The sequence below is a fragment of the Acanthisitta chloris genome, unplaced genomic scaffold (assembly GCF_000695815.1).
Source record: "Acanthisitta chloris isolate BGI_N310 unplaced genomic scaffold, ASM69581v1 scaffold7155, whole genome shotgun sequence".
In the NCBI taxonomy this organism is placed as follows: Eukaryota; Metazoa; Chordata; class Aves; order Passeriformes; family Acanthisittidae; genus Acanthisitta; species Acanthisitta chloris.
The window spans coordinates 2639-16813 of record NW_008674295.1 but is presented as its reverse complement, the minus strand read 5'-3'; the positions used below and the strand labels follow the sequence as shown (position 1 = coordinate 16813).

At 42.2% G+C, this 14175-nt stretch overlaps 1 protein-coding gene across 1 annotated transcript in view; it reads right to left on the bottom strand.

Moving 5' to 3' along the window:
* Positions 1-9770, bottom strand: part of TMPRSS2 (transmembrane protease, serine 2) — a 12353-nt gene extending 2583 nt beyond the window's left edge. The window contains exons 1-9 of the mRNA XM_009075282.1: positions 9756-9770; positions 8737-8932; positions 8374-8457; positions 7540-7659; positions 5607-5736; positions 4467-4577; positions 3597-3640; positions 2557-2731; positions 809-984 (exon numbers count right to left, since the gene is read on the bottom strand). Of these exons, the coding sequence (XP_009073530.1) occupies positions 809-984; positions 2557-2731; positions 3597-3640; positions 4467-4577; positions 5607-5736; positions 7540-7659; positions 8374-8457; positions 8737-8932; positions 9756-9770 (1051 nt within the window). The remainder of the gene's footprint in view (positions 1-808; positions 985-2556; positions 2732-3596; positions 3641-4466; positions 4578-5606; positions 5737-7539; positions 7660-8373; positions 8458-8736; positions 8933-9755) is intronic.
* Positions 9771-14175: the final 4405 nt, after the last annotated feature.

The following is a 14175-nucleotide window of genomic DNA, read 5'->3' as shown; positions in this document are numbered from 1 at the left end:
CTGAGGATATCTAATCTTCACCTAAAATCTGCCTAATCTTCACCTCAGAGTGGGGAGCTAGCACAGTTAGTGGTTCTAGCTGAAATCCATCAGGCTAACTAGAACAATTAGCACCAGCTCTTCTAATCAGAACAGGACAAAGAAGAAAAACTTCAGGCAAGTACATTCCCTTGGCAAAACTCTGCAGAAAATAATCACAATGCAAGCAGGATTCAGTGCCTATATACAAGAAGTGTGAAACACAAAAACCTGTTAAACAAGAAGTGTGGAACACAAAAACCTGTTAAACAATCTCCCTGCTCTCAGCAGCAGAAAATCCCTTCCAGAGTAGGTCTAGTAGCTTTCAGCTGATGCACTGATATACAAAGGAGCTGTGCATAAAAAACACTTGCAAACAACCTATATTTACTTTTAAGAAAGGAACTACTTAACGTTTGGTTGTGGGGTTGTGTTTTTCCAATCATTATTTGGCATAACTTGTTTTAGGATTTAGTCAGCTGCTCCACCACTGCACATAGAGTTGTCTGCACGTATAGGAGTGGCAATACTAAAGTACTGTACAGCATTCCAGGGTAAAAGTCCATTATTGAGATGAGTCCAAACTCCCTTCCCATGAATAAATTTGAGTAAATCCTACTTAGGATATCAGAGGCTGTGCCCTCTGTCTGTAGCTCTACCCTGTCTCTCCCTCTAAGGTGTCTCTATCCATGTTTTTTGTTCATCCTGTAAGTACCTATAAAGGTTTCTTGATGAAATTCAGAAGTTTTAAAGGATGTGCTCATTGCCTTAAGAAGAGCAGAATACATACCAGTAAAGCTCAGTGGTGTCTCTAACTTCATAAGGGCAACATCATTGTCTTTAGAATCTGTGTCATACTCCGGATGGGAAATTATCTGTTGCACTCTGTATCCATTTTTAAAGAGCATCTCATCCTGATTCAGAATCCCAGCATAGGCCCTCCAGCTGTGGGGGTCAGAAAATCGGCTACAGGAAAAGAAGAAAGGTTAGAAGATTTGCTTCTGTGGTAACAAATCACAGATTATGACCTTCAAAAAATTGTCTCAGGAACTAGAGCCAAGTGTGTGACCAAGAATGCACATGCATTTGACTACGGTTTCTGACGAACAAGGTAAACAAAGCAAGACATCTAACTTTGGGAAAGTTTGACTCCAATTTCATAAATATATCCAAAAAATCTTTGAAATGGGTTAAGTATCACTGTCCATCCCCTTAGTCACTCAGCACAACAAATTAAATCTGAGACTGCAACACTGAAGTCTATTGATTTCCATGGCTGAGGGATCAAGCAGTTAATTCTGAGGTCTCACATGTCAGTGGTATCACTAGCATGTTCTACCCAAAGCATGGGGGGCAGCAGACACCAGAATTAGTGAAAACATGATCTGGTAAAGGAATTTCACTATCTTGAATATGCTGGGGGGGTTTAGGTTGGTTTTGGGGGTTGGTGGGGTTTTTTAACGTTAAGCACACTCACTAGATGCACTTTCAGTAGCTTCTTGTGCTCCAGCACAATTTACAGATGCTTAATAGAAAACTGCAAGGCAGTAGTGCTTGCAGGTCATCCCACCTCCAAAAAGAACCCAAATCCAGATTGAAAACCAGGTTTGTGCCAGCTACAGCTTGGTTACCATTACCAAAGCTTTTGTATACTACAGAGCTCAAATCAGAAAACAAAGGAGGCATGAGATCACCACATAAAAATAAACACTTGCATTCCTTTCTCAAGGTTAAGGACAAAGATTTTTTCCCTTGCCTTAGCCTCAAAGTGTGATCCAGCCAATCAACCATGAAATTTTTTTTGATTTGTGGGTTTTCCCTTCAACAGAAGCAGCCACCTTTTAAACACATCCTTCTACTGTGCACAAGGTAGCACAGCACCATCAACTCTCCTTTTTAACTTAAAAAGGTACAAAGCACCAGCTATTTTTCTTGTTGATGGCTCTTGGATATGTATAAAACTACATTTAATACTGACTTAGACTTTACTACCCTGTGGCATGAAGATACGAGCAAATAAATAGTACAGGCATCTTTAAATTGATCATATCTACAGCTGTGTGATATTTGAGGGTTTGGGAAATATTATTTTTTTATTTTATTATTTGGCTTTTCTCACAGTGTAATTCAACATCTTCCCAAAAACATTGTACTGTCTGGCATGAAGTTTGGTGCCTTGAGTTCAGATCTTAAATTGGGTTGGGTATCTGTGCCCAGCACCACCATCCAATACAATTTCCACATCCAATATAATTTCCACCTTTGGCAAGTAAAATAAGACTTTCTCCCTGTACAGAGCAGACAGATGATCTGCACCCAGACCCCTCCAGAACTAATTTTCCATTAATACTTCAAACCTATACTGCTACACAGACAAAATACCACACCTAGCACCTGCATTCAAGGCGAGGAATTCAGTTTTAACAGCAGAAATGTTGGGAGACTTAAACTTTCAGGCATTTCAGCCTGAAGCAAGGAAAACAGCCAGCTGAGAGAGGAAGGAGTGAGCCAGTCACTTAGGTGACTGGCAAGACTCACCCCTCCACACAGTGTGCCGCCGTCACGATCCACTGGCGCGTGATGATGGAGCCCCCACAGACGTGGACACCCTGCACGTGGAGACTGACCTGCCATGGCCACTGCCCCAGCACAGCCCCACTGCCACCCACGATCCTGTTCATAATGCTCACGCTCTTCGTGGACAGGCCACACTCTGTGGAGTCAATTACGCACAGCCAAGCGTTAGTTAAAGAGTGAGCTGGCCTGGGAGACGGTTTCTGCAGCTCAGGCTTTGCTGGCAAAGGGGAGAATAGACCATGTCTGATCTCTGGAGTGCTGGTGTTGGATATCATAGAATCATAGAATCAACCTGGTTGGAAGAGACCTCAAAGATCACTGAGTCCAACCCTACTGTGGTTACTAGACCATGGCACTAAGTGCCACATCCAGTCACAGCTCAGGCCCATGCCCTGACACCCAGATCCAAAGTTTCCCATAGTGTAGACCTCCCCATCAAACTAGAAGCATAGAATCAGAGAATGTTAAAGGGTTGGAATGGACCTTAAAGATCATCTAGTCCCAATCCCTCCCTGCTGTACACAGGGACACCTCTCACTAGACCAGGTTGCTCCAGGCTTTATCCAGCCTGACTTTGAACATTGCAAGGGTTGGGGCATCCACAACCTCCCTGGACAACCTGTCTTACCATCCTCACAGGGAAGAATTTCTTCCCAGTATCTATCTAACCTAAATTTCCTGCCTGCCCAAAGACTGTGTGTTGGAGAGCAAATGTGCTACAGATACCACACCACAGCTGCTGGGTGAGGGATATGGAGCTTCACCACACACAAGTCATTTAAAGGAACCAGTGACAGCAAAGACAAGAACAACAGGGGGTTCAACATCCTCCCTGTCTCCTCTCTCACGCTGCTCCTTAAACTGCACCGTTTGAAACTTGGGAACCAGAGCTAAGTCATTTGCCCATCCAAAGACAGCAGTTATTTACACAGATTCAAAAGTACTTCCCAGATCATTTCAAAGCATGAAGCAGCAGAAGCTCAAAAAGCACAGTGACTTACCTATGCAGCGCAGAGAAACCACATTTCCTGATGCACAGAAATCACTGAAATAGAAATAAAAAACCCAGATCTTAGGTAAACAGTGAAGAAAATGGTGAGCAAAGTTCACCCTCCAGCTGCTTCCTACTCTTTCCAGCTATGTGCCCTTCCTTCAGCCTCATCCTCCTGCTGAGGGTTCCCTCCTTTAGTCACTCTCTCCAGCTACCCTACCAGCAACCATCTGGACTCCACCACCTGCTGCATTCACCAAAACTGTCACATGGAAGAGTGAAGACACCAGTACAAAACATTTGTAAGCCTATTGAGGAGCAAGATGAAGAACAGCATGGGAAAAAGCTGAGCTGATTTCTGAAGTACTTGTAGAACAATCTAAACAAGGGAGCTGCACGAACTTTGCAGGCACAGCAGTCTACAGGTTTTGAAGCTAGACACTTCAGAGTTGTTTAATGAGAATAAAAATGATCCTTTCCACAGTGAAAGATCCATTTTTGCCTGCTGTGTGTTCATGTGACTGAAAAATAAAAAAAAAAGCTGTACCAGCTGCTGTGAATGTGTTACAGCTCACAGCTATTGTCACCATACAGAAACTCCTGCTGATGGTCACAGACCCTTGGAAAAGTACCTTTAACATGGCAACCTTCTAGACAACAAGGAGGGAACAAGATGGGACATCTTTTCTTTTAAAAGATGAGAGGAAGAATGGAAAATTGACAGCTGTGGTTTTAAACAGAATGGAGAGCACTTTCTTTCCCTTTTACAATCCTCATTGAAAGATGTGCTTGTATTATGCTGTGGGCAGAAGCTACAACTCTTACAACAGCTAAACAGACCCTTCATAAAAGGAAAGAGGTTTGTATTAAACAAAGATACCTGCTGTACAGCTTTTTGTACAAGTCTATGTTCCCAGCACTTGTGTTCAGCTTCATGTAGCTTTTAAAGTTGACTTCAGGTACTACTCCACGACTGTAGTAATAAGTATCCCTGCAGAACAGAAATGCCATTATGAAACCCAGTAGTCTCAGTTTTCAAGCAAGCAACAATAAGCTGTGCCAAGCTAGAACATCTGACATGACAACACTAAAAAAATATTTGCCACAGGGTAAGATGAAGAAATACCTTTGCCAGGACATTTACACAGCACAGCAAAGTTCAGGTGCAATAAATCGTGATAACCATGTTTCAGTGGGACTGTGAGAGGGGCAGCAAGTGTGGCTGTTCTCCTAGGTTTTCTAGCTGAGGACCAGCTCTGCATAGTTGCTGCTGGGCTGTCTTACTGGAGACACTGCTGGATCAGAGACCTGCATGAATGCAGGAGCACCATGACACAGCATGGGCACACACAAGTTCTGCCTGCCTTAAAAAAATCACTCCACTGCTCCATGCACAACAGAGGACAGTATTTGCCAACTGTATCAAAGGAGACAACAGTGAGTATTTCAATTGCAGGAAGAATTTATGCTAGGGCATTACTTGGGGAGAACGTGGCACTCAGGGCCACGAATGTTTGCAGTGATTTTACAGAATGGAATGGTTTGGGTTGGAAAGTACTTTAGTTCTAACCCTCTGCCATGGCCAGGGACAACTTCCACTAGACCAGGTCACTCATAGCCCCATACAACGTGGCCTGGAACACCTCCAGGGATGGGACAGCCACAGCTTCTCTGGGCAACCTGTGCCAATGTCTCACCATCCTCACAGGGAAGGATTTTATGTTATTGAGCAGTTACAATGATCTGAGAGAGCTCTGGCAGAATGTTCTAAGTGAATGTACTGGACACAAGTTGACCCCACAGCACGTGACTGTGGCATGTGTGCCAAATCCCATTTCCTACTGGAGCAACATTGCCTTTTGATTCTGCAACAGCTACCATGGGTAGCATCAGGCCCACCTGGGCTCACAAGAACTAGGTTGCCAGCTGCTTCTTGTCTCAGATACGTGTTCTTAAAATGGCAAGAGGGAAGTTTTAACCTTCTTGTGTATGTGCAAAGGCTGATGAAGTTTGGACTTACACGTTGTAGCCCATGTCTTTACATGCAATCTTCCCATAATCATCATTCCAGTTATCTTGACAAACAGGATACCAGGATTTGCTGACAGGTGAATAAACTTCCAGGATAAAATTTGGTCCAAAAAGTCTAACTGTCAGAAAAGGAAGAAGGGGAAAAAAAAGAAAAAAAGAAAGCAAGAACACCACACATTATAATACAGCTCTTTCACTACTCACACATATTGCTACACATTCACTTCTGTGTGTGAACTGTTGTTAATTTAATGCTGCCTTCTAATCCAGGAGACAGAAATATGGTAATGACGTAATTCTTTTCATGTAAAGCGATTTAGAAGAACTATCAGTTTAAAAATGCAAACGTACAAGACAGTGTTCATCTTCCAGGAGACAGAAATATGGTAATGACTTAATTCTTTTCATGTAAAGCGATTTAAAAGAACTATCAGTTTAAAAATGCAAACATACAAGATAGTGTTCATATTCTCATTTCAGCTTTGATGCTTAGAATTCTTTCATATTCTACCACCAAGAATGACTGCAATTATCAATCTTATCTTTTATCTACACAACCACATATTATTATATATTGTGTATAAATAAAATAAAATCTATTGTAATGTACTTCATATTTTGCCTTAATACACCCATTTCTTCAGAGAAGCACTTATAGAGCAAGAATATAACAAGAAGCAATTAAGTCTGACATTCCATGCCCCGTTATGTATTTATTTGCACAAGAATTTAATATAAAATAGTTCAAGCAAAGGAACAGATTGAACAAATTTCTCCAAAAAAACATTATTCAACCAAATGGAGAGGAACAGCTTTAGAGCATATGCCACTAAATGCTAACCCTGCATGAGGCACGTGCAGAATAAAAGTTCACAGAGAGAGAGAAAGAGCACAGCTGGAGTTTTCCAGCATGGAACAGGCACAACTCAGGTGTTAGAAGCAAGGTGCCACAACTTTGAAATGGACAAACTGATGATGTTTCCACCTTCTACCTTCAGCTTTGCACTAAAGCTTCCCTTGGCATCTTTTCAGTTGGAAACACTGATCAGGCCAGGCCTTCTTACACAAGGAGTTAGAATCAACTGGGTTGGAAAAGACCTCCAAGACCATCAAGTCCAACCCTACTGTCCTTACTAGACCATGGCACTAAGTGCCACATCCAGTCTCAGCTTGAAAACCTCCAGGGGTGGTGAATCCACCACCTCCCTGGGCAGCACATTCCAATGCCTGAGCACTCTCTCTGTAAAAAAAGCTCTCCCTAAGATCCAACCTAACCCTCCCCTGGCAGAGCTTGAGTCTGTGCCCTCTTGTCCTGCTGCTGGTTGCCTGGGAGAAGAGACCAACCCCCACCTGACTCCAACCTCCTGTCAGGGAGTTGCAGAGGGTGAGAAGGTCTCCCCTGAGCCTCCTCTTCTCCAGGCTGAACACCCCCAGCTCCCTCAGCCTCTCCTCATGGCACTTGTGCTCCAGTCCCTTCACCAGCCTCGTTGCTCTTCTCTGCACCTGCTCCAGCACCTCAATGTCCCTCCTGTGCTGTGCTGTTCCTGATCCAGGCCAGCAGTAGTAGTTGAAGCATTACAGGGAGAATGAGGAGTACAAAATACATGGAAAAAGAGAAGCCTGACTGAAGACCACAAGGTTTATGCTATCACCTGAAGTTTACAGAGAGTCAACGATGGCTGTTCATTCCACAGACAGTACTACATTCAGTTTTGCACAAACCCCCTTCAAATTAAGAGGCAATGTCTTCAAAACCAATTCAAAGTCAAGGTACTCTCACATTCTAAACCATTTTAAAGTTAGATCTTAGGCTAAAGCAGCCCTGTTGTGACTTAGGCAAGCTTTGGACGATGCAATGTGCTAAAAAACTCTTGTGGTTGGCTGCAGGTCTCCTCCCCCTCCCCTTGACTGCCCTCACTCACCACACCGCGTCTCATCCTCCCCGTTGGGGCAGTCGCTCACTCCGTCACACCACTGCGAGGCTGGCATGCACACCCCTGAAGATCCACACTCAATTAGGGAGCTGAGACAATGATTCTCTACTGCAGGGAGAGAGAAACACAGCCATGAGGTGCCCACTGCCAACTCTCAAGGCATATTCCATTTGGAGACAGTAAAACATCAGAGAGATCCCAAACTCAGAGATGGGAGGAGCCCCAGCCTGACACAACAGGAGATACACATTTATTGCAATCTCCTTCCTTCACTGGAAAATAAGTGAAATTCAAATTGGGAACAGAGTTCCATTTCAGAGAGGATTCACCACTGTGACTTCCCTAAGGAAATGCACCACACAATGTGTTGGCCATTCACAGTGATGTGCCAAGTGTCCCTCCGTGCAAACACCCTTGGAGAGGTGGAACTGCTCTTTACTGACAGCCACAGTCCTGCACAGTTGTACTTCGCCAGCTCTTGCAGATAGAGTGGAGCTTTCCAGAGAAGCCACCTGAATAAGCCACTCCTGAAGAGTCAAAAAGCTGATGACGCTTTTTAACATCAAAAACATATTTACCTGATGAATGGGAAATGACAGCAGCATTGCTCATTAAAAAGAAAGAACAAAAAGCTAAGCTGTAAACAAAACTGAGCTCTTAGGAAGCAACAATAGTTCATCTCTCAGGACAGAAGTAACAAGGGCTTTCCTGTACTTAATTCAGCATAAAACACAAGATGAGAATGCATTTCTAACTTTCAGAGTTTAATACATCTCTTCTTTCAACACAAAACAAATGAACAAGAAAAAAAAAACAGCTTACCAAAATACCAGATGAAGAAAGCAGCAATTGCACAACAAATTACTATTAAAATAGATAATATAATGATTATGGTTTTCTTTAAACCTGAAATGAAAGCAAGGAGAAAAAAAGAAATTAGGTTCACAAATTAAGTCATTTCCACCCACCAGCAGTATTTTCCTGATACTAAAACCAGACATAATTTGTCAGTTTTGTCTATTCCACCATCCTTCCGCCAAATCACCTGTCCAGTTACACCACCATCCCAGCCACAGGGAGGTGGCTCCTTCAACACATGACCTGGAAGTGAAGATCTCTTTTCTTTGTTATCTTCCTTTGAAAGATCTGAAGTCTCAAACTGGAAGAAATCCCAACGAAACTTACTTGAGGCACACGTTCTCCCAGACGAATGTTCTACTGGCCTAGTCGACTGGTGGGTGACAACCCTTGGGACGTAGCTTGGCACTGATGGAGCGTTTGTGGAGTAGTATGGTGGATATGGATTAGCACCCACTGCCTGCCTGGCAGGATACATGTGTTCTGGCTGAAAGCCATGATTCTCGTAGTATGGCGGTGGACCCTGAATGGCAATGTGGAGGGGAAGGAAACAAGAGAAAATTAGGCTGCAATTAGGACAAAACGAGATACAGAAGCCATTTACATCCATAACCCTCCTGAGTAAGTCTACCAAAGCAGAAATGCACCCCCCACACAGACACTTACTAGTGGCTCCAGTTTACACAGAGGAAGAGATTTACAGCACATGCCTAATACCTCACACTTAAATAAAAACAGCACAGAGTGAGGCTGAAAAAAACATGCGACAAGATCAGCTTCTTGATCCAAAGTAACTCAACCTAAGGAGGATTCTTGAGCCCAACCCTCCATCTGGCTGCACGAACCAATGCACTGAGCATCTGACAGGGTAGAAATAAACAGCAAGGACAGCTGTAGGCAGCACTGTCAGGGAAAGAAATGCTGACAAGTAACAGCCTTTGTCCAGGTCTAGGATAAATGCTTACTGCCCCATTTAGTCCTGTGACAACACCAGGTACTCCTAAGCTATTTCTGAAACACTGGCCTACAACAGGTTGTGCAATATTTATCCTGGAAGAGCTTTAAGAACTATTTAGAAGCCATTTTGATCTGTCCCTCCAAAATAAGCTTTAAAAGCATATATCTCTCTTAGGAGACTCTGAGAGCTTGAAATGTTAGTTAATTCTAGGCTCTTACACCTGTCTCACAGTGTGTCTTTCCCTTTCTGCAGAAAAAAATACACAACAAATACTCCATGTTTTATAAGAGTTGCTAATCAGGACATCACTCTTACATGTAAAGAAATAAAACTTCATTAAAAGAAAGAAAAATCAGAGAGGAATGTTTTGAATATGTTGTTTACTCACTACAGGAGAGGTCATCTTTCCTTTGTCAACAGTACCAAAACAATTCAAGTGTTCGGAAGTAAAGAGTGAACCTATGCAAAAAAAACCAACAACAAACCAGAAAACAATCACAACCAGAAGCTCTTCACCTTTCTTGTTGGTTTTCCCTTTGGAAAAACATCAAATCAGGAGGGGAAAGAAACCAAACCAAAACGGAAGTATTTGAAGAGAGAGTACAAATTAAGGTGCAGCATGAAATCAGATCTCAATAGCCTCTCAATACAACCTTGAGGATTATACAGTGACAACTGTTCATCAACACAAGCTCCACACAAACTGAGGAGGTTAACTCAGTGCTCACTCTCCTGACAGTGAGAGTTAAAGAATATCCTGGCAACAGCCCACACGGTGTCAGTACCAAGTTCAGGTCCTCCTGCCTCTCTCAACACTTACTCATGTGTCGCTCTGAGGTTTATGACACAGAAACAAGAACATGAGTAAAGCACCAGAAAATGCAAATGGAACTAACTCATTTGATAACGCCACAAGCCCCGTGGGGTTTGTTTTTTCACTCTTACACCTGGCAAACAGTTGTTTTCTTGGCCGTGCGTTGTAGCCACCACACCAAAAACAGGGAGAGAAGCATGGCAGGGAAACAATATGCCACATCAATAGGAAAGTTTTGAAAATTAAAAGAGAGGAGCTACATCTGATGTTCCAAGCAGTTTATTTTAAAGTTAAACATTAACACTAAGTAAAACCACAGATTAGCAAAGACACAAGAAACACAAAACATTCACAGGCACAGTTCTAAAATAGACAGTTATACAGCTCCACAGCAATTATTTTAATAAATAATTTAACCTATTGAATCCTCTATATGAAAAAAAGCCCAGAAGTGCCTCAGTCATGCACCGAGAAATACTTTTGTCCAGCTTGGAGAGCTGTACCCTGTACAGAGGCACATTGTACCCTGTTGACAGCCAGGAGCGTGAAGAGCAGTTGCATTAAGACACAGCACAATTCAACCCAAAGTATAATGTGTTGAAGAACCTCCACCAAGGTGTCATCTCACCCAAAACTGAACAGGAACTGCCTTTGAGGCAGATTTCAACAGGCAGCTTGGCACCTCGAGTGTGCCAATACTTTGTGACAGTGAAGGTATTTGCTTGTTAATGCTAGCACAAAAATGTAAATAATGCACTGTTGGACTTATTTGCATGGCAGACAGATGATCAACAAGTCTACTTCTACTTACTGTAAATCCATCAGATTGGTGACTAAGGCTTCAGGACTTCTGCTTTGCTTTATGTCGCATCCATTCTTACCCAGCTCTTCACAGCAGTTGGGAAGTGCAGCTCTGCCCAGACTTACAAGACAACTCACACGTTGCAGGAGGATATATTTGTTCCTTGTTTTCTGAAAAGGAGAGGGAAAAAAAAAAAAGGATTAGGAAGTTTAGTGATAGCAGACAGAAGTGATTCTGAAGTAAGTAAGCCAACAAGTACTATCACCAAAACAAAACCCAAATGTTTTTTACATTACCATTTGAAAGGCTTTGCAAATTGCCAGGTAAGAGTGTTCCACTCTCTTTTTTTGGAGTTTTTGGGGTTGTTTTGGGTTTTTTCAAATGAACTGAGGAAAAAATATCTCTTGCTTAACTAGCTGTCAACCATCATTCCCAATTTAGTTCTCATTAATCTATTTCCCATCCAGCTTAGTAACAGTTTTCCTTCATCACACCACAAAACACAGGGAAGTCATAGGTACACACAGATTTTCATGGTATTACACATACACATTTGTCAGCTTATTAAAACCAGATGAAACCAAAGACACTGAACTCTCAGCAGTTTGCAAACGTTTAAGGCAAAAATCGATGCGTAGCATCCAATAATGATATAATCTAGTTTTCTTAAGCACACATCAGTGCCACACTTGGAAATGTTTTACAAATACATCAAGGGAACTCCAACAACTCAGATAAGGAAGCTGAGTCACGGAGAAACAAACTGACCTGTCAAACACTCCCCAGCCCAACAACTACAGAGCTCGAAGAGACTGGTCTGTGTTATCTCTTACTTTGACCTCTAACTCACCTCACACCTCAGACAAATTTAAATAGACCTCATGTAAAAGGATCATAAACTCACTCTGACTATTGGGAACACACAACTATTCACTGCTAGTTACTCCTGGTATGTGCCATGCTTTAATGACACTTTACTGGGTACATCTGAAGAAACAAACTTCAAGAGTCCTTTAAAGTGAGCTGGTGGAGTTGAAGTGTACAGAGATCCCTGGCAAGGAAACTGGGATGGAGCTCCCAGTCACAGTAGGCTTCAGTGTAGGAGACAAGGCCCAGGGAGCCAGAGGCTTGCAGGTCAGCTTGCTAACACCTAGTTCTGGAAAAAGTACACCCAAATAATGAGAGGGCCCCATCAACCACATGCAGTCAAGCCCCTGAATTTCAAAAACTTCAATTTACTCCAGCATGGATGGAACAGAACCAGCATTTGGACCTCCAGCAACACAGAAGGTCCAAAACTGAGTGTGTTTTCCTTCTGTAACGCTGAAAGTCCAGAAATAAAGTTATTGTTTCTAATGGCAGGAGACAAGAAGAGTAAAAAGCCATCACTGACAACAGTATGCTGAGGAATACAGGAAAATGTACTGCCTCACAGCTTGCAGCTACTGCTCAGAATTACTTAGCTTCTCACATATGCCTTAGGAATGTTAATATTAATGTTCTGTCATGGGCCATTAAGATTTAAAAAGTACAGAAGCACATCACTACTTCCAGTAAAAGTTTTCAGAATGAAAAACAGACAAGAACCCAATTTAAAATATTAGATTAATTCAAGACAAATTCAATTCAGTAGCACTTTTGTTGGGTGAGGTTTGGGTTGGGTTAGGTTTTCTGTTGGGTTCTTTGGAGGATTGCGGGGGGGGGGTTGTTCCTGTTTGGTCTAGTTTTTCTATGGATTTCTGCAAATCAGGTCTTTAAGAAAAGTTTCAGTACAGTTCGTCTGTACTTCATTTGATAAGATACTACTTAACTGAATATAGACTTTCTAGACTACTAGTCCTCCAAAGGCTTCTTCTCCTCCCTACCACAGTGACAGCCATTCTGTCTCCTGGACAGGAAAGTACCAGCATGGTTGTGCACCTCAGCTGTGAGGTGGTCTTTACCACCACATCCTTCTCAGCCCCTCAACTCACTGCTGATTGAAGGAGAGTCTCCGTGTTTGCCTTCTTACAGCAGCATCAGGTCATGGTTCCTTCACACTGCCTGTGTCCTTTACTAGCCAAGAGCCAACACCCCAAAAAGACAACAGAAAGAATGAAAGGCAAAGAAACCCTAAAGGTTAAACCATGACTTTGTTAATGAAGCCAAACCTGCTGGCTTTTGACCTGGCTTGCCATGCAAGAAATAATAATGGTACTTCCTTAGGACACACCAAGAGGAAATTGTTAATGCCTTCCACAAACTTTTCTATAGAGATCACTATATGCTGTTTCCATGCCTAAGGCAATAGGATGCAGTAATTCCCTCCAGATATCCTAATTCAACACTGAATTCAACATGGCCAAAGAAGCCACACTTACTTCCTGCATTTACATATTGCTTCTATACATATTTTGTGTTATTTCCTGAAACAAGAGACAGCATGAGCTGTTTGTTTAGCTGTATGATAGTGTTCAACCATTGAAACAAACAAGAACCAAAAAATCCCGACTGGTTCTTCACAGTTAGACCTACATAAAAGCAACCAGATCAAACAAGAAAGATGGGAGAGGACAGAGCAGGTAAAAGTTGAACGAATGAAGTCAAGTTCATCTTCTAAAAGGAGGAAGCATTAAAGCAGCCAAACACTCTACATGTACCTAACGCAGTGTATCACATCAAAAAAATTCCCTTTATCCAGCACATGCAAATGAACAAAACGGTAACAGTCATTAAGATAGCAAAGGAGCAATTTCAGTGCAAAGCTCAACTTGAAGATAGGGCAAGACAACAAATCATGGCACTGATAACACTAAAAAGGAAATATGCTTCCATTTTTTTTAATTCCCAACCATTTTATGACCACCTAGAGGTTTTGAAAGAATAACTGTAAACACAATATAGCCCTGATATGAAGGTGGGGAGGAAAGGTTAGAGGGGCAATGAACAAAAGTAAGAGAGAAAACAAGCAAAGAGGTGATTCCAGATTCATTTTCATGATCTTTTCACAGAGCAGGACAATTCCTGCCTCTGCTCCCTGGACAAGAGGAAAGAAACATGGTCAAGATTTCTATTGAACAATCAGTATTAATATTCATCATGACTTGCAAATGAAGTACAGAAAGGCTAAAAAATCCAGTTATGAATTAAAAAGGAAATCAACTAAGTAAGATTTTTAATCTCATTAGCAAGATTTCCTTTATACTTCTTCAG